We start from the raw sequence: 24,742 nt of genomic DNA on the forward strand, positions 1-24,742 counted from the left end.
AAGGACTTTTCAGACTATGTTTAAACTAGGGTTAAATATAAATAATAAAGGATTGAAAAAAAGAACAAACACTAATTTGATAGAAGTCGCAAAGAAATCGATAATGAGAAACGACGAGGTAAAATGGAAGCTTGAACATAAAAAAGGGAAGAAACAGATGATAAATATCTTATTCAAATAATTCTCAATGGCGTAACGTGAACCAAAAATAACACATTTCTCAAATCCCGCATTCTGATCCCGCAATCCTTGATACATGAGCACACAATATGAACGCCATTCCACGAAATAAATAAATCCCGCAACAGTTCCCCGTAGGTTAAATTCGGCAACCATTTACATACACCCATTTTGGGATGTTTTTATCAAGTTCCGCGTAATTCAGTAATTGCGTGACAACAATAACAGCCTCACGGCATGGCTTACGCTCTACAAAAAACCTCCACGCTCCGAAACGGCTTGAGAACGTCTTCGAATTACCGTCTCGCCTGGTACGTCTCAGCCTACAGCGTCGGTCGGAAAAGTATGACAAGGATTTGCCACAAACGGGAAAATTCTCCAAAACGGAACAACAAGCCCGACTCAGTTTTGGGAAGACGCACGCTTCGGAGAGCTGGAAGCTCGTAATTCACGGAGCCGCCGAGAAGACGTGGAAAAGACGATGAACGCGTCACTCAATCACCGAATTATTCAGCCCACTTGAACGATTGTCAAATATTCGACTTCCACTTTACGAAGCACTTCCTTTCTTCGGCCGACGAACATGTTTTCCTGTTCTCACAATGGGCTGCTGCAAATTATGGCACTGTCAGCCGTGAAGGATTCTACGCCTCGCAGAACCTCATCGCTCGCACTCACAAATTGGCAGTCGTAATTCGGTGTAAACAACCGTTACAGAAAAAGACACCCAGTGGTGGAAAATTTACGCGCAAACAGCCGCACAAGATGTAAAATTAAATAAGGAGGCCATCAGCATCGGCAACAGACAATCACCAACCCGAAACTCCACCGACTCCTATTTTCGGGGGTTATTTTTATCTTCCGAGAGCGCCTTATGCTTGCAGCAATCTGTTGTCCTTTTCAACGATTCCTGTCCCAAAGGAGAGGGTGTAAAAAGCACACAGATGGTAATAAACAGCTCAGAAGGCCTCCACCTCAGGCGGTCCGGTCCGAACGATGCAGAACGATAACGGGTTTTTTTGTGGGGGGATCGGATCAGTTTCTCGAACCGATCTCGAACAGCCCAGGGGTCCCGCGAAGGTCACAGAAAAAGGTGCCCGAAAATGTGTTCATGGTTTGTGTGTGTTTCTTTTTATTATGCTACAACAGGATTACTTTGTGGTGGCTCCTTGCCGGGGGGGCAGTGCCAATCCTCTACCTCAAAAATTCGATGTCATTCCGATTTTAAGACAAGTGAAGGGAGCCAAGCTCGAAAAAGGTGTGAAATGATTGAGCCAACATGGCATTGCTGTCTGTGGTGCAAAGTGCACCCAGAAGGTCTCGGAAAGCGACTTGCGGTTGAAATCGGATGGTAAGACTGCGGTCTCTGTCGCGCTGACCGATTCCAGTGACGACTTTTGGAAGACTGTCATTAATTTGGTTTGATTTTTAAAAAAACTGTTGATTCAAAATAGTACACTACAAATTTAAACTAAATCTGTCGTTATGATTAGCAATGTAAACTGCAACGAAGGTCAAAAAAATATCAGGGTGTTTCGTCCTTCTTTCCAGAAAGTTGTCCACCGTCTCGCGGTCAACTCTCGGCTAATTACTTTCAACAACCACAAGCCAAAACCGTTCCCCTTTGCGACCAATTCGCGGGTCTGTTTTCTGGCCCCAAAACCAGTTATCCGCCGGAGTAGCGCGCGTGCAGGGCAGCTTGTCGGGCTTGTTTTCAACTTTAATTTGCAACTTGTTCGTGAACTTCACCAACCGCCAACCGTTGGCCACAAACAGCACAGCCAGATGGGAAAAAGAACAGAAAAATAAATACTTTGCATAAATACAACACACTCGCCCGGCCGGTTGTGTAAACAAAGTGCAGAAAGAAATCGAAACGACGAGGACGGCGAAACATAGCGGTTCTTGCGAGTGCGTTGCATCGGAACCCACCTGTTGACGGCCACCATATAGGTGTTTTCGGGATCCATGATTTAAATCGTTTCGAACCATTTTCTTTTATGATTGGCCATAAAAGTGGGTCGAGGTCCAGCGCAGCGCAGTGTCGTAATTTCATTCTTCATCCGCATTGGTTACGGGTGCTGCCAAAGCCGGACTGTTGACGGATCTTAAACGGTGGAGATTCATTGTTAAATCGTCCACGATTTGAATCACAAATCGCTTAGAACCGTAGCGCAATCGCCTTCGTGCACGGTTCGTGATTTTCGAGACATGCTGCGAGGCAGTAAAATTGCGCCAACCGGTGTCCAATTAGTATCACACAATTTGTGGCCAGCACGCACGATACGAGCGAGTGTTCCGGGAGTGGTTCCCCGGTCAGACGGAAAGTAATAGTAAGCCAAAACGGGCATCGCACGCTCGTTAATCAGTGTCGACGGACTTTATAATGAAACACGGTGCCATGCCGTGCGGCGCTTATCAAATGCTGCGGGTGTCCGCAACTCCGGTCCACACGAAGTTCCGTCTCGCGGAGGAACCGGATTCCTTCTTCTCCCAGACGTGTTTCATAATATTTTCTTCTGCTTTAACCGTCAATCGACATTAGAAAAAAACACACACGCATACACACGGGGGGTCCATTTGCATGCAACGAAGCGGCACACAAACAGAGGCGCGAAACCCGTTGGACATCCGGATGACGCGGAACGGAACTGGTTCGATTGGAACTGGCTCGACATAATCGGCCGGCCGACGCCCCAAGATGATCGGGGCCGGTTTCCGACGACCTTAAACATCGGGCCGTGGCCGCGGCCGCGGGTTATTCGATCTGCTTCATCCCGATGACCCGCCCGAGCCCAGCCGAGCCGGTTGCAGCTTCCAATCAACACCCACCCCAGCCCACCGGTGGGACCGACGAGAGAGTCCTCTGTTTCAGGGGACCTGGGCCGTCGCCACGTAACGGCGGCTAATGGGCGAAGAAAAGAAAGTGTCAAAAAATAGAAAGCATAGCATAATTTGCATAAAAGGCTCCAGCGCCTTCCCCCGTGTGTGTGGACACCCTCCAAGGCGGGATGATTGGATGATTGGATGCAGTAATACTTTCTCGTCCGTCTTTCACCTGATGACAAAATGTGGGGTTCGTCGCCTTCGTGTCGTTGCCATCAGTTTAGCGCCCCCCGCCGGCGACCGGGACGGAAGAGTCAAGAGACCCACAGCAGGACGTCCCTCCGGAATGTCACGCCGGGTTGTAGGTTTTTTCCGATGTTACCCTGATGTGGCCCAAACATTGTGTAATATAATCCAGAGTTGAAGAGGAGCAACCATTAGAAGGGAAATATGTTTGAGATCTTCATTTTAGATCACCATTTTGGTGTGAAAAGCATAAGATTCGGAGCCGACAATAAATTGCCTTTGTTTGCGCTTCAACCTGACCATTGCCAAAATTTGCTTGCTTTTGGAGTCCTTTTGCGTTTGAATTGCGTTCTCGCGTTGTGATTTCAAGCACGATTGCCAATCCCACCGATTGTGCGATCTAACCGAAAATAAATTATACCAATAATCTATAGATCTTCCCACCAAGCGTTCACAGCTCGATCGTGATAAGGACTCAGCAATCTGATCGCTGGAAATCGAAACCAAACTTTGTCCGTTTGCCAATCGAACCCAGAGATGGTCGATAAGTTTTGATTTATACCTTTTAGAAAGCCAGATCAGAGCAGATCATGCACTCTCGCGGGCCGTGTGACCATTTTGGGCCACACAGCTATTCGTCCGTTCGAAGGGCCGCCGAAATCAAGACGAAACCTGTTGAAACTTTGGACCGTGAGCCGGGTGGACCTTCAAAAAAAACCGACGCGGTTGCGACGAGAGAACAACGCCCTAGCTAGCCTGTCAATAAGGCTTTCGGTTTGGTCGCACATTGATTTGTCGTGTCGGACCCATCGGGTGGCGTGCCGGAATGCAAGGCCAGTGTAACGAAAATTGGACCCACCAGCTGCAAGTCCTCAGTTATTGGTGGCCCAAAACAGTTCCTTCCAAGTCTTAGGTGGAGTTGCTTTCTACCAATGCGATGACCCTGCCACACGCCAAGCCGCGCAGGTGTTTGCCGCACAACCAACACGCCGATCGCGCGACTGTGAGTCGAAAGTGAATTCCTCCGTAGGGCCTCTCTGGCTGGTAATTGTTTTACCTCGGAAAAAATTTCGCAAAATGATTAATGACATCGGCGGGCACCTTCGCACCTTCGCATTGAGTCGTCCACCGGCAGATATCAGACAGGCGAAGCGCTAATCAGTGCGAAATAAAATTGGAAACTAGCAAACGCAGCCCCAACAACAGCTTCGGAACACGCAACGTCCAGCCCGGCGCTGGGGGGTTCAATGTTTCTCTCCGTCGCTTCCGTGATGGCGCGATTGGGGCAGGTTATCTGGCGTGTTTGTTTCCCAAAACCTCCTAACCGTGTCAAGTCACGCCAACCAGCCGGCGACTCCTGTCTCGATACGGAGTCGGGAGATCCGCTTGGAACTCCTGGACGGAAACGGACGTACCGCTGATAGAAGCGCGATAGAAGATAAGCGAAAGCGAAAGCCATTCGCTGCCCTATTCAGGATCTGTCAGGAAGGATTCCGTCCACCAAGACCAAGTCTTGGCATTCCGGGACCCCGTGGGCTCCCGTCGGGTGTCGAGAGTGAAAGTTGAGATAAAAATGAAACAACAACCGTCGTCGTCTTCGTGGCGGTCGACGTCTTCTCGTCGAAATGATTGATTGTCTGGCGCACAGTAGGTATGGCTGTTTACTACTGGCTGACGTCTGTTGAAAAGCTCGCCCTACGTCAATGCCCTTTGAAGGACTTCAGAGGGGGGACTGCCTCGAGGGGTGTAACCACAAACCGACGAGTTTTCCAAAGCCTCACCACTTCTTGGAGGGCCCGAACCGGCCCTCAGATTGGTGCCAAAGGAACACAATTCGATTATGAGCTTTAGGTCGGCTGCAAGCGGCACCTTTTTGGGTACGCCACGCTGCCGACTATGCATTGCTCAGTTACCGCAACGGGGGCACCAACTACTACTATTTCTCCCATTTGTTGGGCTTCTTGTTGGACCTAGTGACCTGTGCTTAGGAGTCAGTGTTCCAGTTACGGTGTACAAGTAGCGTGGCATTCTCTGCCACAATGTCCAGAATTGAGAAATTCTCCAATTTAATTAATCCTAACCTTCAGCTATAGCTCTTATACTGCGCCATCATAGATCGATATACACCTCTACAGCTATCAATGACTTATAAACATAGTTTTCAAACAATAGATTCAAGATCTATGTTACTCTGCTAATGAATTTCTTCTCTACTGATGAACGAGCCGATGATGAAGACTATACACAAACCAACACGCCCGGTCGATAGAAAATCGGCATCGGCAATTGGAAAAATCGAACGCTACCGTTAATAATAGTCTTTAGAGGCCCATCGGCCCTCACTACTCCGATCGGTGACGGTGACAAGCGAATACACCGTAAGGCTTCCCCGGAGCTCGATAACGATAGCATCGGCTGATGATGCAAGGGCTGCCCACTAATTAGGATTACGGTTCCATCGGTGGTGGCCAACGGTTTGCACGGCCGCGCTGCACCAAAGCAATTGAATTATTTGTTCAAAGCCAAAGCCAAATCATCGGGAACGGATTGGCAGTGTAAATTGGCCCCCGGCTGGGACCCGGGGCAGTAACATGCAATTTGGTACGCTCTCGACCATGGCAGGGTGTGTAAAGGCGCAGCGATGCTCCAATTTCCGCGGCCCAAAAGAACGAAGGAATGCCGTGATTACAAGAGAGGTCGCAGTCGTAAAGATGGTGCATTTTATGTGGATCTCTCACCGAGTCGCTGAGGTGACAATCAATTCAATATACGGCCTGTTAATGCCACCGTTTTCTAGGCGTCGGTTGTACGAAGCAACAACCTCGAGCTGGCCCATAAAACTACTTTCCTTGTAACTTGCCTTGTAACACACTTTCGGAAATCTCTTTTTCTAGGACACTCGTGACCCACACGCACACACATGATGATCGCTCAATCGACACAACGTCAAGAAACCGGCAAAAAAAAGAGCTCAAGAAAAAAAAGTGAAGCTCCACACGCGGCGCGATCGCATTGCAGTAATTAATTGAAAGCTTATAAATTATCAAACCACCCTCTTCGCGAGGTACTTCCGGCGCACCGGGGCCCGAGTGCGCTGGAGTCGCTGGAGAAAATCAGCGCCCCGCCGGGGGCGTCTTGGTTAATGACAGCAATTGCTGTTTTCGGTGGTGCGGGAGGCCACCACAACAAGTGGCCGTTTCTTTTCCTCGTTGGCAATGAAAAGTTGGTTCCGAAATCCGGAAAACCAGAAGCGCGTGCGGGCACACAGACACGGCCGTGTATGTGCGAGGAAAAACAATAAACCAGACCCAGGTCCAGAGACAGGTAGAAAAATTAATTTTTCATAACTCGTGAGAAATCCGTGCCACGAATAATGGTGGAATCATGAGGAAACGCAACCGAAAATCGCGACCACTTCCCAATTTTAAGCGGTTTGTTTTTTTTTCTTCCGTTTTTTGGTGGAGGCGGTGGTTCGAAACGGGGCTGATCGTCACCCCCGCACTTTGTTTGGTTGGGTTGTTGGCTGTTTGAAAGTCTAAATGTTCCGTCCAACGGTCGATGGCATTTTTTTGTTGTGGGGAGCTCCAAAACACATCACACTCAATTAGCATAATAACCTTGAAAGTGATGCCGTGCGCACATCACGGAGAAGCAGAAGCTGCTGCTGTGAGATGTTGTTGGATGTTTCTGTGTCTTTTTTTCCCTTTCACATCATAACCACCAGCCTGGGCATGTGCGGCGCATGGAAATCCGTTTCCTTTCGCGTGTCCATGCCCTCGATTTTCTTGTCGATTTTTTTTACGAAGACGAACAATTTGTGAATGGCCAGCCTGGAGATGTTGAACGATTTGGCTCGTTTACATGTTTTTTAAACTTTGTTTTGTATGGCGCTGCAATTAGTAACCCTATCTTCATTCCATTCCTGAATGGAATGGAAAATGGAAAAAAAACATGCTTCGTTTCCACGGAACTCGTTATGCCCATATCTGGACCGCGCGCAACATCGATTTCTGTTAATTTTACATGAAAAGGCCAAACGGCTTATATCCTGAAATTAACACCACTTTTATTTTACTCGTTTGGAGTGCGGGTCACTCACTTAATGTTGGATAAAGCCGTTCCGCAGGATCAGATCAGAATCAGGCATCGTTATCAAATGACAGTTTCGCTGATCATTTATCTCCCGAATTGCTTTATTATTTTAATTAATAGTAGATTGCGATTAAACTGGTTTAAAAGGATGAACTCAAATTATTTCATAGCGCTGATCTTAAACAATAAACCTCAGAAGGGCTCTCCGTGCCAAACAATCTGCGCCTTTCCAGCAAATGAGCTACCGTTAATGCTCGCTTTATGTCGATTTTGTTTTTATCGATCCGTGAACATAAACCACCGCCCGGGCCGCGACCGCTTGGCCACTGCGCCACCGACTGACATTATTCGCACCCCATCAGGACATTCCATATCGGGCGTATCGGAGCGCGTTACCAACCGAAGTTTACGATTTTCTTATTCCGGTCTCCGATTCGACAAGACACTTCTCGGGAGGCCCCACGAGCCGTACGGCAAGATCGACGCAGAGCAAGAATCCGAGACGGCCATTACGTTTCCGGTGCCGGGGGATTTATTGCAGCACCGGGTAGCGAATAAAGCCAGCATACATTACGGTGTACGGCCCATTGCGTGTGAGAGGAGCAGCAGCCGCAGCATCACAAGTGGGCAGATTGAATTATCTGGAAAGCAGCATAAAAACCGGTGCCCCCGGCAGAGGAGCATAAAAGTGGTCCTTTCCACAAGCGCGCGGCCACAAGACGGCACAGAAATTCGGGACAAATGTTGCACCAACACGGTGGTATCGATTGGAGTGTTCGCAACGCAACGTCCAACATCTAGGCCACCGGCTGGAAGAAGGCCCGGTGCGTGAGAGTCTTCACGGTGCCGTCTTCAGTTCCGGTGCCAGGACTTCGGAGGGTGCCGAGAATTTCATCGAACCGAAGGGCAATCGAAGTCACCAAAATGGGCAGTAGCCCCGGCTGCCAAATGTCTCCAATTCCCGCTTCCGTTGGCGGGAAATTTAAGACAGCACGCACTTCGGTTTCCCCCGGAAAAGCCAGCCCCTTTTTCTTTGACCGGGGTTGACATTTGGTTTTCCCGCGTGCCAAGCAGCGGCGTGAGACACGAAGGACGCATCGACGCCCGCCATGGATATGCGCCAATTATGGAAGCCAAACTAGAAGCCCGACTAGACAGCCGTCGTCTCCGGAGGTAACGCACCGCCGACTCGGGAGTCGGACAAGAAGCAGACTCCCTCGCCTTGCTGCTGCTGGGATGTTTGTGCGAGGGTTCTTCGTCCTAGCTCCTAGTCGTCCCCTAGCCCTGTTCCGATTGGCTACTTCCATCGCATTAGCACGTGCGAAAAGCACTTCTGAACCCTCTCGAGTCTTCCGGGAGCGCGAGTCCTCTTCTGGTTACCGACCTCGTGCCTAATATCCTGATGGTGGACACCTGAGGCCCAAAGCCGGAGCTCATTTCACGATTGGCTGCCCGGCAGACCGGATGCTGTAGATGTTTGGAGGGTGCTTCTTCCCAGCCGGCGCCAAAGGTGATCAAATTGGCCGTATGACTGGAAACTCCATTGGAAAAAGTGGCACGCGAAAAGCAATCTTTCACCTCGCCGAGGGCGGGTACAGGGGCTTGAAGTAGCATCGCTTCCCGTGCCAAAACGCACCCGGCCCCCTCGGGCGAAGTTGCGTAAGGATTCGCGAGCGGCCAGGCATATGGCAATATATTTCACTTTTGGGCGGAAAAACAAATCCATTCCCTGCACCTAGCCCACGCCCGCAGGTGCCACGCTCTGCGTCCGGTGGCCGCTCGCCAGACGCAGAAAGGTAGTGGATGAGATTTATGCATTTCTTCGGCATTTCTTTTGGGCGCGTAAATCTTCACGGTACCTTCACGGCTCCCTGTCTCTCACTCTCACTCGCATCCTGGGTGCCCTATTTTTTCGGGGCCAAACTCAGGAAAGTATTTCGCTTTTATGTTGTGCCTTGTTTGGTCCGGCCCAAAAAACTGGCAACGGCAAGTCGTTTGATTCTTATTTCACCTCATATAGCGCCAATTTAAAGCCAATTTATGGTCTCCTGGAGGGTGTGCCCCCGGGGAGGGGTCAATGATGTGTATCGCACGGTCACGAGCGCTGTGCATCACTCCTTTATGGTGACATCTATCTTAATAAATCGTAAACATTGAAAAACATTCTTCCGCCCGTGTTTCCGCCGCGCCGGCCAGGACCTTTATGTGTTTTGATGAAGTGAAATAAATTATGGGGATCACATTACCTTATAAACCTCTTAACGAGAACGCGCTTTTTACCAAACCTTAGCAACTACGAAGCATTTTATGCGCTTTTATGCAAATTCTATTTTTTTTTTTTAATCAAAAGATTTCGTCAGATATATTATAAAAATGGAACTTGATTTGTTGTTGCTTTCTTCAAAAACATGTTAAAAAACTTTTCTTAAACATCGCTAAAATAAAGTGCACTTGCCAAAAATTATCATCACCATCGTGCATACTCTATAATCAAGATAAGAACCTGAACCCAATTAAGGCCACGCTCAACCTCTTGGAAACAATCCTTCTCTCTCTCTCTCTTTCTCTTTCTTTCTCTCTCTTTCTCTCTTTCTCTCTTTATCTCTTTCTCTTTCTTTCTCTCTCTCTTCCTCCCAATCTCTCCCAAAGTCCAATTGAAACATTTATCCCCAAAAGCGTCGTCGACAAGAATCCCGGTTGTCACCGGATACAGCGCGACGTTGACAACCGTTAAGGTTTTCCAACGGCCCCACGCTGGCCGCCACGTGTCCACGCAACCGTGACCGTGGTTTTCCCGAACCGGCGACGGCATTTTCTTTCACGAATATTCCTACCCCATCCAGACGCGTCGTCTCGGCAAGCATCCGATTGCCGACAAGCTGGGAGCAATTGGACCGAAATTGGCTTACTCGGGCCGGGCGGGCGCGCTTATCCCGCTGTTATTCGATTTTCTTCGACGCTTCTGGACTCTTGCGTTTCTATTATCGCGTTCCACGAAGGATAACGACGACGACGACGACTTACATTTCCAGCGTTCGAGTTTGACAGTCGGAAAATTAATGATACAGACCATAGCGGGGCAGACGAGTTAATTAAGAACTTTTTTGACAGGCATAACATTTTTGCTTTTCAGATTATTTTCGTGCCCGAAAGGATATCGACGGGTGGCTAAAGTGAAAACAAACCATAGCAAATTGGCAAAGGCTACCGGTACTGGAGCTACCGGAATTTGACGAATCTTGCCACGTCCTGGCTGGCATCGGGCCAAGAAGTTTGGCGAAAACCGAAAACCTGACAAATCAAAAAACAAAAAAAAACCCAACACATCTCGGCGACGATCCAATATCGGATCCGCACAGTTTTTACATCCGACGCCAAGAAAGAGTCAAAGAAAATGAGCAACATCATAACAGTCATGCTGTGCGGATCCCCCGCTTGGGGCGTTGACGATTCGGATCATTGGCAAGGAGAGGCGCAAAGGAAAACAACAGACGAGGGCGTTGGGAAATTGGAACACAACGATAAAGAAAAGAGCAATCGGGTCTGAGTTCGCGATTCGAAAGGTTTGCCACCGCGGTGGAGTCTATTGAGCCGCGGCATTGACAACGAAGGATGTTCGCGCCCGCACTGGTGACGTAATTCAATGAAGAAAACGGAAATGCAACGACTTTCTCACGATGTTTTCCTTCCTATGCCTGCGGGTCACGGGTACCATGTACCGGGAGATAGTGATCGGTTTGCCCGTCGGGATGAGCATTATGGGCCAACGTAGTTCAGCGTGGTTGCTAAACGGTGGCTAAAGAAAAGAAAACCACAATTGATCGAATCGAAAGCGTTGTGGCATTAAATGATGGAGACACTTTAAAAATTATCCTACTTTTCTGGTTAGCAAATTGTACGTGTCATCTAATCCAATCGAAAGGAGAAAATCGAAAATAAATGCGAAAATGCATCTGCAGACAGCTGTACGTCTCCGGCGACCGCCTTAGTGGCTCTTCTGACAGTTTCCGCCTGGCAAATCTTAGCCATTTCGCCGACGACCATTCATGGGTTGCAGCAGTGGAAACTGGGGGTGGCTGTTTACTACACACACATAAACGAAATCATTGTTGCCATAGAAAGCATGTGCCTATTTATCGAAGAGCCAGTCGGCTTTTCACCTGAGTTTTTGTGACCGTTCTTCGAGTTTTCCTATGTTTTACAACCTCGCCCGGCCGGAACCGGGCCGATTCGTTCAGCGCCCAACAACGGACCCGCTTCGGACCTCTCTGTTTTATGTACTTCCCGCCAAACCAACAAACCGGAAAAATCATTCAACGATCCGCTGGCCGGTCGGTTTTACTTTTAACCTACCGTTCGTCGGTCTATTAGCACCCAAATGGAGGGCCGGGGTTTTGGGTGCATGCCGGCCCGGGCCGGGTTAAGATCAATGCCGGCGTCTGCCTTTCGTTCGTCTTCGGTCCCCACTTTCCATCTCACTCATTTAGCGCGCAAAATGTGGAACGTGTGTTTGAAGTCCGTTTAAATGCTTTCAACTGCCACTCGCTGCGTGCCCGTCGGCTCGATGGTGAGTGCTTTTCCTTGATTGGCTTCTTTTTTATCGTGCTTCCGTGTTGCCTTACGGATAAGGAGCTGACTTCGAGTAGCAGCTGTAATGGTCAGTTTTGATCCGAAGCTCGCCTGAAACTTGGCAGACCCTCAACATGTGTATTACGAAAACTTTGCAATCCGAAAATGGCTTGTTTTTCCATCCAATGATTTTCTGCACCGAGAGAAAAAAAACGCTGGCTTCATTGAACATTTTAGTTTGCTGTAGTTTTTAAAGTCTTGATAAAAAAAGTGATAAAGTAAAACAAACATGCAACGAAGCTTATCAAATCATAGACCAGCTTTACCGGCCACCTAGAGGCCCAAACGAGGTTTTCTAGACGTCTTTTTTCGGGTATTCAGATATAAAGAAGTATCTCCAACAAAAGATCACCGTCACGGTCGGGATATTTCCAGAAAGAAAAACAACAGCAGCCAGCCCAGAATATCAGTAATAAATAAAACAAATCATTATTTCTCTATCCACTTTAGCCCCAATGAAAAAAGAAAATATTCAGGATGCGAGCCCAAAAGGGCTGGCGATAGGACCCTAAGAGAGCCTTTTCATGAAATCAAACGATAGCACCGGTCACGCCACGGCCGAAAGAACGAGGCAAATCAAAGGAAAAACTCCGTCACGCCTGGGCTGTTCCGTTGGGAGTTTTCCGTCTTTCCGTCGGTTGGGGTTTCTTTTCCGACACCGAGGTACGATCGGAAACCGAGAATTGTGTCCAACTGTGTGTGCAGACGAAAGCAGTAGCAAAAAGCAGACGCCCAACGCGCGGTAATACGAGTTGGTAAACCTGAGCCTATTTATTGGAGATTTATGTACAGGCTGGTCGTCGTTCGGGAAGAACAAAAAATAAATTGGAAAAAGATTTCCCCAGACAAACGGACCACCGCACGGGCACGCGAACACTAAACTTCTGTTCTGCAATAGTGTCCCGGCGCGCCGGGATTGACTTTACGGACGGTCCGAACACACGGGAAACGATATCCTTTTGCGACAATCTCCGTTCGGCGCCACGCTTGCGCTTCGTTGAAAGAAAATCGGAAACTTTTTGCCATCATTTCAATTTACGGCCGCTCAAAAACTTTCCGACTCCGGCATCCGGCAAGAATTGGTGAAAGTTTTGCGAAACTACTAGCAGAAGAGCGTAGTGTAGTCGAGCACTTCTGGAGGCTGATATTCTGGAGCATCCCTGCGAAGGGGACTTGGCAAAATTCTGTATAATACAGCAAGTTGTTTTGCAATAAAACTTTGTTTCGAAAGCTTTGCCGCTGCAGGATGCGATTTACTTCGGTTTATATTTGCATCAGCAACACCACAACCACAGGCACTGTGGGAAAGTTGTCCTCCATCGCACAGACTCAACGTTCGGATTTGGAAAAGTGCAATCAACACCGAAAAGCTCAAGAAAATGCTAATTCAAAAAAGATTTTAAGACCTTTAAAAAAAACGCCGAATGAATAAATGTGAACAGTTGACAACACCAACAGAAAGATGACTTCCGAAAATTGTGAGCAACAAAGGGAGACCTGCTCAAACGGACGTTCCCTTACCTCGAGTTGGTTGAGATTGGCTGATCAGATTGTACTTCCATCAAATCCGTTTGCAGTGAGTGACAAAACCTGTTTCTACTCCACCGTCAAAACCGGAAAATAGGCGTCAGATACGTTCCACGACAATCAACCGTTTATCATCTTCTGGTCCGCGCGGAGTTGAGTAACAGCAACAAGCGTCGGCCAGCGTCTCCCACAAGCCGCGAACGACAACAAATGAAACGCCTACGTCATTCTTTAAATATTCCTCCCCCGGTCCTGGCGAGCGCAGACATCGTCTCAACACCCGCGCCATCTTCATGATGCTGCCGAGAAATTCTTGCCGAGCTGAGCTGAAACTATTTATGGTCCGAGCGGCATGGAGGTATCGCGCCGCGAGAAGGAGTCCAGTTTGGCGAATCGGGTGGTAACCTTGAAACAGCTTCGACTCGTCCCGGAATGCGCATTTTGCAGGAATGGCATTTTTCGTATAATTTATATGGATTAACCTGGCTGGTGACGTAATTTTACTTTGCCATCACTGCCTCCCTATGCTGCTGATGTTGCGCCGTTTAATACTGAAGGGCAAATGATATCGAATTCCGTGCCTTAACTTGAAGACGAACATATCGAGAAACGCAGTCGCCATCAAAAACCACCACGATCCCGGCAAACAGATACGCAGTGTTGTCAAAGTTCATGCCCACTCCGTCGAAATCATCCAAAATTAACATAAGCATTCCAGACAGCGGCGGTCCCGATGCCGGTTCCCAATTCTTGACAGGCACGCAAAACAGCCAAAAAGTGGTTTCTGGTGAGGAACTTGAACCGGTTTCACGAAGCCGTGCGTGGTTCCTCGGGGCTAGACCCAAAACAGTTCCCTGGGACTCGCGGAACCCAAGGTGATGATCAGGTTTTGGGCTTTATCCCCCCAGCTAGGAGTGCTGACTTCTTCCTGAGACGATCAGCGATTGAAGAATCGAAGGCGGGATGATCCCGCTCTGTGTCGGTGTGTTCTCTCCCGCTACATTCAAACCGGCGTGAGGCGTAACTTTCACAACCCTTCACCGGAAACGAATCAGAAGGTCAACGGCAACGGAATTTATTTTGCAGTCACCTGCGGGTGCACCAGGACCAACGTCTCTGGCTCCAGGAATGTGTAACCTAATTTGGGTTCGTTTTATCTCATCGTTTGCAGTTTTTTATTAGCCTCCCCAAAGACGCCTTCCTAAACCGTTTTGGGGCCCCCATAAATCAGGGTTGCCCTGTTGCTAACCCTTTAATTCAATCGAACGGCCAAGAAAACGATAGATACGAAGGAACGAACCACAATCTCAACCCGATGGAAGATTTCGTTCCATCGAAGCGGACCCAAAGCAATTTCATCGAACCTTTTTTCCGCTCAACGTCAACAACATTCGCCGGTGAATGATCATCCCGCGCATCAATCAATCACTGCTCGCGAAACGTTAAGTAAGCTGACCGCGGTAGAAAAGGTTCACTTGGAAACGTAATCGACGAAAATACGCCTACCCGAAGGCAGTGATAATGCCTGTAAAAGGCACCTTGAGAATGGCAAAAAAAGCTGTCGAGCTCATGAAACAGTTTACGACAGTGTCTTAGCCTAAGCCGCCTTGGCACGAAAAAACCCCTTGGCGTCCGTTCTATACTTTTAAACACTTTATCAAATGCGCACGGCCAACGACGGTGTTGGGGTGAATAAAATATTCAACTCTGGTGTTTTATTACACACCTTGCCTTGAAAAATGACTAAACATTTGCATAAATCTGCTTAAAGCGATCGGTGATCGTCGATCACTGATCACCGATGGGCCGACCAAACCCACGGTAAATTCAAAGGCGCGAGAATTAAAGCATATGCTTGGATTATGACTCTTTAACACGCACAACCGCACAATCGAATCGAATCCAAGAATGATATCATCGAGAGATCAATAAAACCCGGGGAGCGAAACTATCGGTATGCCTTTCCAAATCCGGCTCAAAACTCTTGGCTGTGCTATAAAAGTTGCTGTTATGAAAAACACGTTGAACTAAAACCCTCCCCGCTATACCAATATCTTAAACGGTGGCACATATTTCTTGTGCTTAATTTGGCCCAACGGAGCAAGAACGAACCGCTATAGAATCAATGAATTTCGAATTGAGAAGAATAACGTACGGAGGAAGAAAAAAACCCGGAAGAATCCGTTCACCCGTTAGAGCAACCACAGGAGGGCAAAATTACACCCCCGTCCAGAGAGAAGGAAAACGCAGCAAAGTGAAAACCTGGATTAGGCAGAGTGAATGATTTACCAAATTCAAAGAACCGTTTGCACCTCTCAGAAGCAACAGATACAACCGGAGAAAGAGAACGAAACGGAACGGATTAAGGAGGGTAGACGATCAAATTAACCACCGAAAATAAAAAGCCTGTAAGCCACCGGGCCAGTGTCGGAAATGAAAAATTGGCCCATCCCGAAACCACGCGAAAGGTGGCCGCACCACGAAAAGCCGCGAAATTCGAAACGGCCACCGGTGAACCGGTAGCCGTTACGTTACGCACCGTCACGCACGATAACGGGCCACTAACGAACGGGACGGTGTTTAGCGTCGAAACAACGAACCGAAAACAAGAGGCGCAAAAAGAACGCACAGATCGCACAGAACTATCAAAAGAAAACTGGACAGGTTTTGGCACCTCGAGCCGTCTAATTTAACGGCGAACATTCGAAGGTGAAACACACGCCAAACAGAACTAATCAGATCCAGCCATCCAACCCGGAACTGGGAGGAGCACTCTGAACGATCTGCGTGCTGCAATTAAAACCGTACCGTATCTTTGGCCCTGACATTCGAGATCTCTTTTTGTCCGTCCCATGGCAAAGTAATGCGTATCGTTCCTCCCTGGAGCGCATCAGACCTGAGTTTGACTCCGGAATCCGTTGTTTGAATATTTGTGAGGCAGAGCAATCCCAGATGCGTATAGAAACTTACCTTTATCAGTCGCGCTCAGACTATTCAAACGATTCGAACCTCAAATAGAGGTGTCCGAGAAAAAGAGCCATTGGATGCTGGGCACACGATCGTCTCATTCTTTTTGTTTCGACGCTAATGTCAATCCCGTTTTCCTTCGCCCGCCGATTGACCTTTCGGATTGTTGCCAACTTCACTCGCAGCCACTACGCTGCACGGTTTATGCTTGCAAAAGAACCGCTGCTAGTGTTGGTGCGCACTGGTTGCCTACTAAATGTCTGAGCACTACCGATCAGCAATCCCGAAGCGGGATTTTTCTTTCAACGTGAGCTTGGTTTTAAGTTGATTTTTAGATGATTCACACGAGCACATCACAACACATGAAGGCACAATTTTACGTTCCAATGATCAGTAATGATCAGCAACAAAAAATTCAAAAACCGCTCACTCAGGGCACGACGGTCGATCGTACTATCTTGCGGCACCACAGTTAATCAGAAACACAAAAACCCCAAAAGTGAAGATCCTGGTAATTGAATCGCACACGTTGAAAATCAGCAAGTGACGAACGATAGGATTGCTGCGATCAGTCAGACCATGGAGGCAGCGCTGTGATACTCGGTCAACCAATAGATTGCTGCTTTGCTCTTCACATCAATTGCCATAATCATCACGCATAGGTACTTTTTTTTCCTGGACGGTATTAAAAACACACCGACACAGGCACACAGAAATGAATCACGTTTTGTGTTCACTTGTTCAATTATTCAATTACTCGCGCCAACGCGCTCGGTTCACTTTTCTCGTGTGTGCTTCAATCCACCGAACGACTTCAATGCGGTTTTTAGTTAAATAAAAACGGTTTGTCTTTCGGTCTCCCCGAAAACCCAAACGACGATCCGGTGCAGGAAACCCACTGACCCGGCACACGAAAGCACGAAACTCGCAAACACTTACGTATATGGAGAGCGCACGAAACACACAACCGTTAAAAACCGATGCTGAATCAAACTCAAAACCGTTCGTAACGTCGGATAGGCCGCCGGAGCGTGTTTTGAAAATTAGTCTGTATTTTCTGACTAACTTTCCGATCCGACTCTGCGTTCCCTGTCTCTGTATTTCGCTGTTCTCTCTGTGTTTCTCAAGAGCGTGAAAACTTTCAACTCCAGCAAAGGGTTTCCACGGGCGAGAGAGAGAGAAAGAGCGCGCACGCTGTCGCATTTTCCCCACCAGAAAGCTCCACAAGTTTTGAGAGAGAGAGAACTCTCGTCGCTCTCACGGAAAGCGGTAGCGTGTTCCGAATGGGTTTTCCAGGCGTCGAAATGGTTGAATGAAAAGCGAAAACTACTTGGAAAAAATGTAAACATTCCAACGTGCTCCGTACGTCGGGTTTCGTCGGAGCTTTACTGGCTCGGTTGAGAGAGAATCCATTACGCTCCCCGGATGGGTGGGGAAACAATCGACTTGAGGATTTGTCGGTATATGAGAGGCGATCACTACGATTTGGATTTGTTTAATTAACTATCATTCTGCTACTATGAAAGTTGTGGATAAAAAATGACTTAAAAATGACGTTGTAAAGCTAGCTAGTGCTAAAAGCTAGTGTAAATAAGTACAGTATCAGTATTGGTTAAGTAGTGGTTTGAGTCGAATTCAAATTGTACACAATTACCTATTTTATTGGTCAGTGTATTTTTACACTTAATTCTTTCGTTTAGGTTTGTCACAGCTTGAACGTCAAACCGTCAATTCAAAACCTCGATTCCGATTTGGAAGCACGAAATGTTTCACGATGCCGCGAAATATTTCGCCGCTGCGATTTCAAATCCACCACTCGCAACCGACCGAGATAAATTTCTCGCCGTTTACCTCTCAGCGAAACGTTTTACTTTTTAAAACTCAATCAGCGTAATTTAGTTACAACCCCGAACAATCTCAATCAAAATCGAACGAAACCGTAAATACCTGTGAAAGACTCGCCCGTTTGGTGATGCGAAAACAGCATGTTTGCACTTCTCCATCAATCATTTTTATTTTCCTTTTCTATTTACAGGTGCCTTCCGAAATCCGGGATGGTTCGTGCGCCGTGTGTAAGGGTTTGCTTTCTGCTTGATATTATCGCAACAAGTATGTGGCCTTTCGGTTTCAATCATGCTTAGTATCAGTTGAATAAGAATGCATCTGTGGGTGGTTCGGGGATTGTGTGAAACGTTTAGCAAGAGTTTAGTTTTCCACTTAACACGTCTGCGGGGGCCTTCTCGTGGGAGTGTATTGTAAGTGTTTTATTTCGCCACCTTGCGCCATCCCATAACAGCATAACCTCTTCTCCATTCCACACCAGATTCATCCTTTGCCATTTCTTTCGTTCATTGGCCATTGCCAAATTCCTTCGTTTTCTCGCTCTCTTTTCTTCTTCGCAATCATGCAGTCTGTCTTTCTCTCGTGTATTGTTTATTTCTCATCCTTTCGGTGCTTTCTCCGTTTTTCATATATCCATATACGTATATTTCAATCCTTCACACGGTGGACATGCTTCGCTCCACTCCGTGCATGAGTCGCACGATTCCTTCCCTTGATGTGTTCTGTTTTCCCTCCCCGCTTATGGCTAACACCTCCTCTCGGCATCATCATATCTACGAATATGCTTATCACCTACAACCATTTGCCGGGTGTGTGCGGAGCAGCCCTACGGTACCTTTGGGGTGAAACCAGAGAAAGCCGGATTGCACACACGCGCACATATAGTATGTTTTATCATAAGAACATTAGTTTATGTCAAAAGGTTTCAGTCACTCGCAGCCAATCAGTTTATTTTTCATACACCCTCACGCGCTCGTATCAGTTCCCTTTCACACCCACACGCACTCTCTCGCACTTACTTCTGTCCCGCCGTTGGGGCGTTTCGGTCATCGCTTGTCGGGGTTTTACATCTTTATGCACTATTTTCTATTGTGTTTTTTCGGTTCGGCTCTAACTCTTTGTCCCACATACTGTGAAGCACTTCACAGTAAAGCGCTACATTCTTACTTCGATTTCTAATCTTTGTCTATTGTTTGCAGCAATGTTAGTGCGCATAGCGTTTTAAAAGCATCATCCTTTCTGTTACTGTTTTCTGCACAATGTATAATCGACAGCACACCACCGTTAGACTTCTCTTCTCTGTCTCTCTCTCTCTCTCTCTCTCTCTCTCTCTCTCTCTCTCTCTCTCTCTCTCTCTCTCTCTCTCTCTCTCTCTCTCTCTCTCTCTCTCTGTGGTCACCAACGCCCATTAGCTTCGTAACATTTCTATTGTTTTCCCTTGTATGCTCCCTGCAACATATGGATTTTGCAACCCCGCAAGGCTGTTTTAGTCTAATTAGTTCGCGATTGCGTAGTTGTTCGGTACCGCCAAAATGTCTGCATCAGAGTGTTTTCACTCACTTTCGTCTTGCATTGGTTGCTGTAAAGGTGAGAGGAAAGAATTTCAAACATCTGCGCGCGCATGTGCTATTGCGCTTCGCAGTTCCCGGTTGATGATGTAGCTCGCTTGCAAACAAAGCTTCTTAGTAAGATAAGGATGTGCGCACGCAGTGATCCCGCGTAAATCGTATGTATATTTTGCCAAGATACACTAATATCTGCACCTTGTGTCACGTCTTTTACAACAAAGTCATTCTTTGTACAACGAAGCGTTTCGTTTTAGCAGAACCCGCGAAAGTGCAATGACCAATGGGGGCAAGGCTCACTTCTTCACACACTACATATTATTAACCACGTTTCCCCAATCCTATCGCTGACGGCGACTCCTTTTTCCTAACACACTCCTATCTTCATTTACTAAGCGGCCCTTTTCCGTGTACTGTGTCCTTCCACGGAGCGCTGCACACTTTTGAAACACACGTAGCGCCTTCTTCACGATCCAACAAAACTCGGTTTGTTGGCTTACAATAAGCAGCTTCTCCACTATTATATGCATTCTGCTATGACTTACATCTACTGTACATACACAGTAAACCACGGTGTGAAAGAAAATTACACACAAAAACGGGAAAAATAGAATCTCGTTTTCCGCGACGTTCGCCGCGAGTCGCGCCCTCTTCTTCCCGTATCTCCGAGGCTGGGTTCCGACAGGGAGACCACCGAAACGAGTGCGGTTCTGTACAGATCAATGGGAAATTTGTTTCTCAGTTGTAGGGGCTTGGCTTTGTTTCTTCGATTGGATCCAGGGTGTACAACTTCCACGGGAAGTTCTTATCGATGCTGAATCAGGTTCGACAGTTTAGGAAAAAGAAAAACGGAAAAAATTAAGAGCTTTGCATTTAGAATAAGTATAAGACTCGCTCTCCTATGGCTTCACTACACCCATCGTCGCCCCATTGCATCTCGGTGACACTGCACGGTAAGAAGAAGGGCGTGATGTGCTCACGGGCTCTATCGGCTACGCGTGGTCGCGCTTGTCCCCCCGGCTCGCCTCGTCCACCAGGCGCGATGCGTATCTCGCGATGAAATCAACTCCCATCGATGCGCTGCCTTCCCCTTATTCGATTTCTTGCTTCTGCAGGTTGATGAGGGCCCCCACGATCACGACGATGTCGTCCAGCAGCGAAAACGTTCGGCCATCGATGCACGTCTGCGGGTGAAGCATCTGGTAGCTCTGGAAATTCTCCAGAATGTTCTCGATGTAGCTCTTCAGCTTGAACGTTCTGCTTTTGCTGATCTTCTCCGACACGATGTCCTCGAAGTGGTCCGCCTCGTCGTCCGCATGGTTCCCCATCGCACCGTTGTTGTTGGTGTGATCGGCCGTATGGTGCCCGTTGGCAAGCCGATCCTCGAAGTGGTGAAAGTTCTTGCCCGCGATCAGGTTCGTGTTGGTCTTGAACTTTGTGAGAAACCCGGACTGGCTGAGGACCTGCTCGTCGTCCGTCTGGAAGGCGAAGGCGCGGGACACGAAGCAGACGCAGCCGTCCAGTGTCGACGCGATCAGAAACTTCACCTTGTGACACTGCTCGACCTGACAGTAGCTCGCCGTCGCGTCGACGTCGGCGAGCGCGGTGAGCGTGCGGACGGCGTTCGACTTCAGGCGCACCACCAGGTAGTTCAGTATTAGGTGGATCCGGTTAAAGTGCTGCCGCAGCTTGATCGGCACGTTCATCTTCATGGTGAAATCGTCCGGCCAAAGGATGAAGTTGCGCAAACAGTCCGCAATCTTAGGCACGTTTGTGTGGACCAGCACGTCGACCTCGTTGGCGTCGACACCGAACACCATTCCGAGCCGGGCGCTGCTCTCGTTCAGTTTGATCTTGCGCAACGCCAGAATGATGTCGCGCTGGTTCAAGTCGAACGACTGGGCGAGCGAGGTGACGAGAAACATGCGGTTCCGCCGGAGCCCGAGAAACAGTGTCGGGAACTCGTGCAACATCTGAACCTTCGCCTTGACCGACGACATCGTGACGTTGCTTCCGACGACGCTGCCCTCGCCACTACTGCCACCACCACCACCACCGCCACCAAAACTGCCCGAAGTTCGGGCGATTTTTCGTTTCACCTTCTTGCGGAACAATCTGTTACCACCACCGTAGGCAGCACCCGTCGCCCCTCCGCCATCCGTGTCCTCCATGTCCTCGTTGCCGCCCCCCGGTCCCGTCGTGTCGTACTCATCCATCGCGGACTGTTCATCTTGCTGCTGCTGCTGCTGCTGATGCAGTTGGTAGTCCTCCTCCGTCATGAAGATCGTTGTCGACCCCTCATCGTCCACCACCGTCTCCTCGGTGTCCACTTTCTCGAGCTTAACGGATTTGCGCGCTCGGCTCCCCGCGGTCACCAGACCACCGGCGTGGTCCATCTCCTCTTCGATGTCCTCCACAGCGGAAGCCGTCGACGAGGACGATCCTTCGGCACCAAACTCGTCGTCGTCGTCCTGTTCGGTACTAGTGTACGGGATGGTGGTCTGCAGTCGGAGCCTTTTAGAACAGCTCGCGAAAACTAGCTCCTGCTGTCGTATCGGGAATCTCTCCGAAGTGTCCTGTGGATCCGCCTCGTCAAAGCCTAGCAGTGGTGGTGACACGGATGATGATGGTTGTTGCTCTGACAGATCCTCGTGCCCCTGTTGTGACTTCTTGGTGGGTTTCTGCAGCGGATCCGAATCGACCGAACCCGATTCGTTCAGTGCGTCGCCTTTTTTCACTGTCTCCGTTCCTTCCACACGTTCTCTCTTCAGCAGCTGTCGACGGGTACGGGCACCACCACCGCCACCGCCTCCGCCGCCACCACTACTGCTGGACTCGCCGCCCACCGATGGTCGGTTAACTGCACCGCTCTCGGGGGAGGCTGCCTGGACTAAAGCCCTCTTCTTCTGCTGCTGCTGCTGCTTGCTTCCTTTGGAAGCCGCGGAATCCTTCGTGGCTAGCGGTGACCCGTTCAACTTTTGTTGCTCCTGCGCCTCCTTGCTGGCGGCCGATCGGGTTTTCACTTTCTCCGGTGCTGCACTGGGACTCTGGTTGTTAATTTTCATAATACCGGCCTAAAAAACACGAAAAAAGCAGCATTAGTTGAAACGGTTCGAAACACTCGGTACTTTTTTGTTTTTTGACGACGGAAAACGATGCCATTTTCTTATGACGCGCTATCATGCGACTGGCACAACCTTTCATTGTGGCTCTTTGTTTGAGTCACTTGCTCAAGATTATTAAGATAAGTATCAAGCCCATCAACATCACACGGGCCACGGTCATAAGGGGGGCGCGTGACACATCACCAATCTAGTGCGTATATTCTGCGACTGCTCTTCTGCGACTGATCATCGTGACAACACATTCGCTCTCGCTCGAACTCTCCTCTTCCCGAACGCTTGTGGGGGGAACGCGCAATATTCAAACCACCTGCGCGCAAGTTCCCGTTTCAGAAATTCCGCTTATCACGATCACGGTACACAACCAGCCCTCATGCTCACTCTGTTGATTCACGCGCGGCAAAAACTGCTATCGCTTGGCTTCCTACTTGTTGATACGCATTTTCCTGTCCACAAAAACAGGACGGTGGTATCGGAGCCCAGATCGTTATTATTCTCGAGCGATGGCGTCGTACACATGCTGACTCACAAAATTCACAACGACAGCCTAATTTTTATTGCATCAGCATATTTTTTAAAAGAAGATTACTTGTTCTACGGGCCCTCCCAAAGCTGTGATCGATCGGAACAGTAGCGAACACAAACTGATCTCATCGAATGCATCTAACCGTCGCTGCACCAGGTGCATATCGTCGCGGAGTGCACTCGCGACAGGCGATCGACATTAGAAATTACAGCCGAGATTAGCTGGTGGTGGTGATATGGTGACCATGTAGCACACACATCAGAGTTGCGTAAGTTGCACGCCGTCGTCGGATGACGATGATGCGAATGAACGGACCCCACCAACCGGACAACAAAGTGGTCCCCCTTTCGAAGGCAGGCGCGCATAATTTTAAAACCCTGCATGTTGTGGACGGTAGGGTGGTCATTATGCTCGCGAGCGCGAGCTCAATTCGGAGACAAAGCCCCTTCTTTTTTCAATCACGCCAAGACTCCCGCGCGCGTAAAGGGCGCACGGGCTCACGGGCGCGCGTGCGCAGATAACACGCGTCGTCGCACGCACACATACACAGGCACGCTTCACACTTCAGTGCACGCTGCCTGCTGCCGCTAGTGGTGGTGGCCACAGCGTGGAAACAATAGCCATGGGGGGATGTGGAACCATCCCGCTAAACACGGAATAACGCGGCTACTTTTCACACCAGCGCCCACGGGGGATGATCAAGATCACAGAACCTTACACACAAACACACACATAGAGGTTACAATAATTCTAAGAGATGATCGCCTTGGAGGCAGCTCTACCTTTTGTTTAACTCACTTTTCTTTTCATCATTTCTGCCGTGAAATGTTTAGCGGGTGGTGATCACCAGCGGTTCAGCGGAAGCACCAACTCCAACCCGAACCAAACCGGATCACCGGGACCGGGAGTGTGCACTACACCTCCACCGGTCGCTCTCTGCTCTCCCCGCCCGATGGGTGTCGTCTAGAGGATATATTTAAACTGAAATTTTTCTTCACTCTGCTCACACTCAACAATACGGTCTCTCTCTCTCTGACTGTCTCTCCCTAGCTTAAACGGTGACCCTGCTCTGTCCGCTTCTCTCATTCGATCTCCCTCTCTTTTTTTGGATGGCGAAGGGGTCCGTCCACCTGCACAAACCCGGTGCGCTCGTCGTGTGGGTCGGCGCAGTGCGCTGGTTACGCGACCGATGACCATAAACGGCACTAAAAAACGGTGCT

General features: G+C 48.8%; 2 protein-coding genes across 4 annotated transcripts in view; both read right to left on the reverse strand.

The window, feature by feature from the left end:
• Positions 1-17,461, reverse strand: part of LOC131211778 (uncharacterized) — a 91,795-nt gene extending 74,334 nt beyond the window's left edge. The window contains exon 1 of one of the 2 annotated variants that reach the window (XM_058205387.1): positions 17,407-17,461. The gene's annotated coding sequence lies outside the window, so the exon portion shown is untranslated. Of the gene's footprint in view, positions 1-17,370 lie in introns of both variants that reach the window. The other variant, XM_058205389.1, reaches the window with a different exon arrangement.
• Positions 17,462-18,481: 1,020 nt separating this feature from the next.
• On the reverse strand, positions 18,482-24,436 carry LOC131212911 (uncharacterized). 2 transcript variants are annotated; one of them, XM_058206993.1, is made up of 2 exons: positions 24,321-24,436; positions 18,482-22,948 (listed from the first exon to the last, which is right to left on the reverse strand). In XM_058206993.1, the coding sequence occupies exons 1-2, from the start codon at positions 24,333-24,335 to the stop codon at positions 20,966-20,968; spliced, it is 1,998 nt and encodes a 665-aa protein (XP_058062976.1). In that variant the 5' UTR covers positions 24,336-24,436; the 3' UTR covers positions 18,482-20,965. The 2 variants fall into 2 exon arrangements, with proteins under 2 accessions (XP_058062976.1, XP_058062977.1); XM_058206994.1 differs by lacking the exon at positions 24,321-24,436 and adding an exon at positions 23,378-23,464.
• Positions 24,437-24,742: the final 306 nt, after the last annotated feature.

This window comes from Anopheles bellator, chromosome 2, assembly GCF_943735745.2.
Source record: "Anopheles bellator chromosome 2, idAnoBellAS_SP24_06.2, whole genome shotgun sequence".
Taxonomy (NCBI): Eukaryota; Metazoa; Arthropoda; class Insecta; order Diptera; family Culicidae; genus Anopheles; species Anopheles bellator.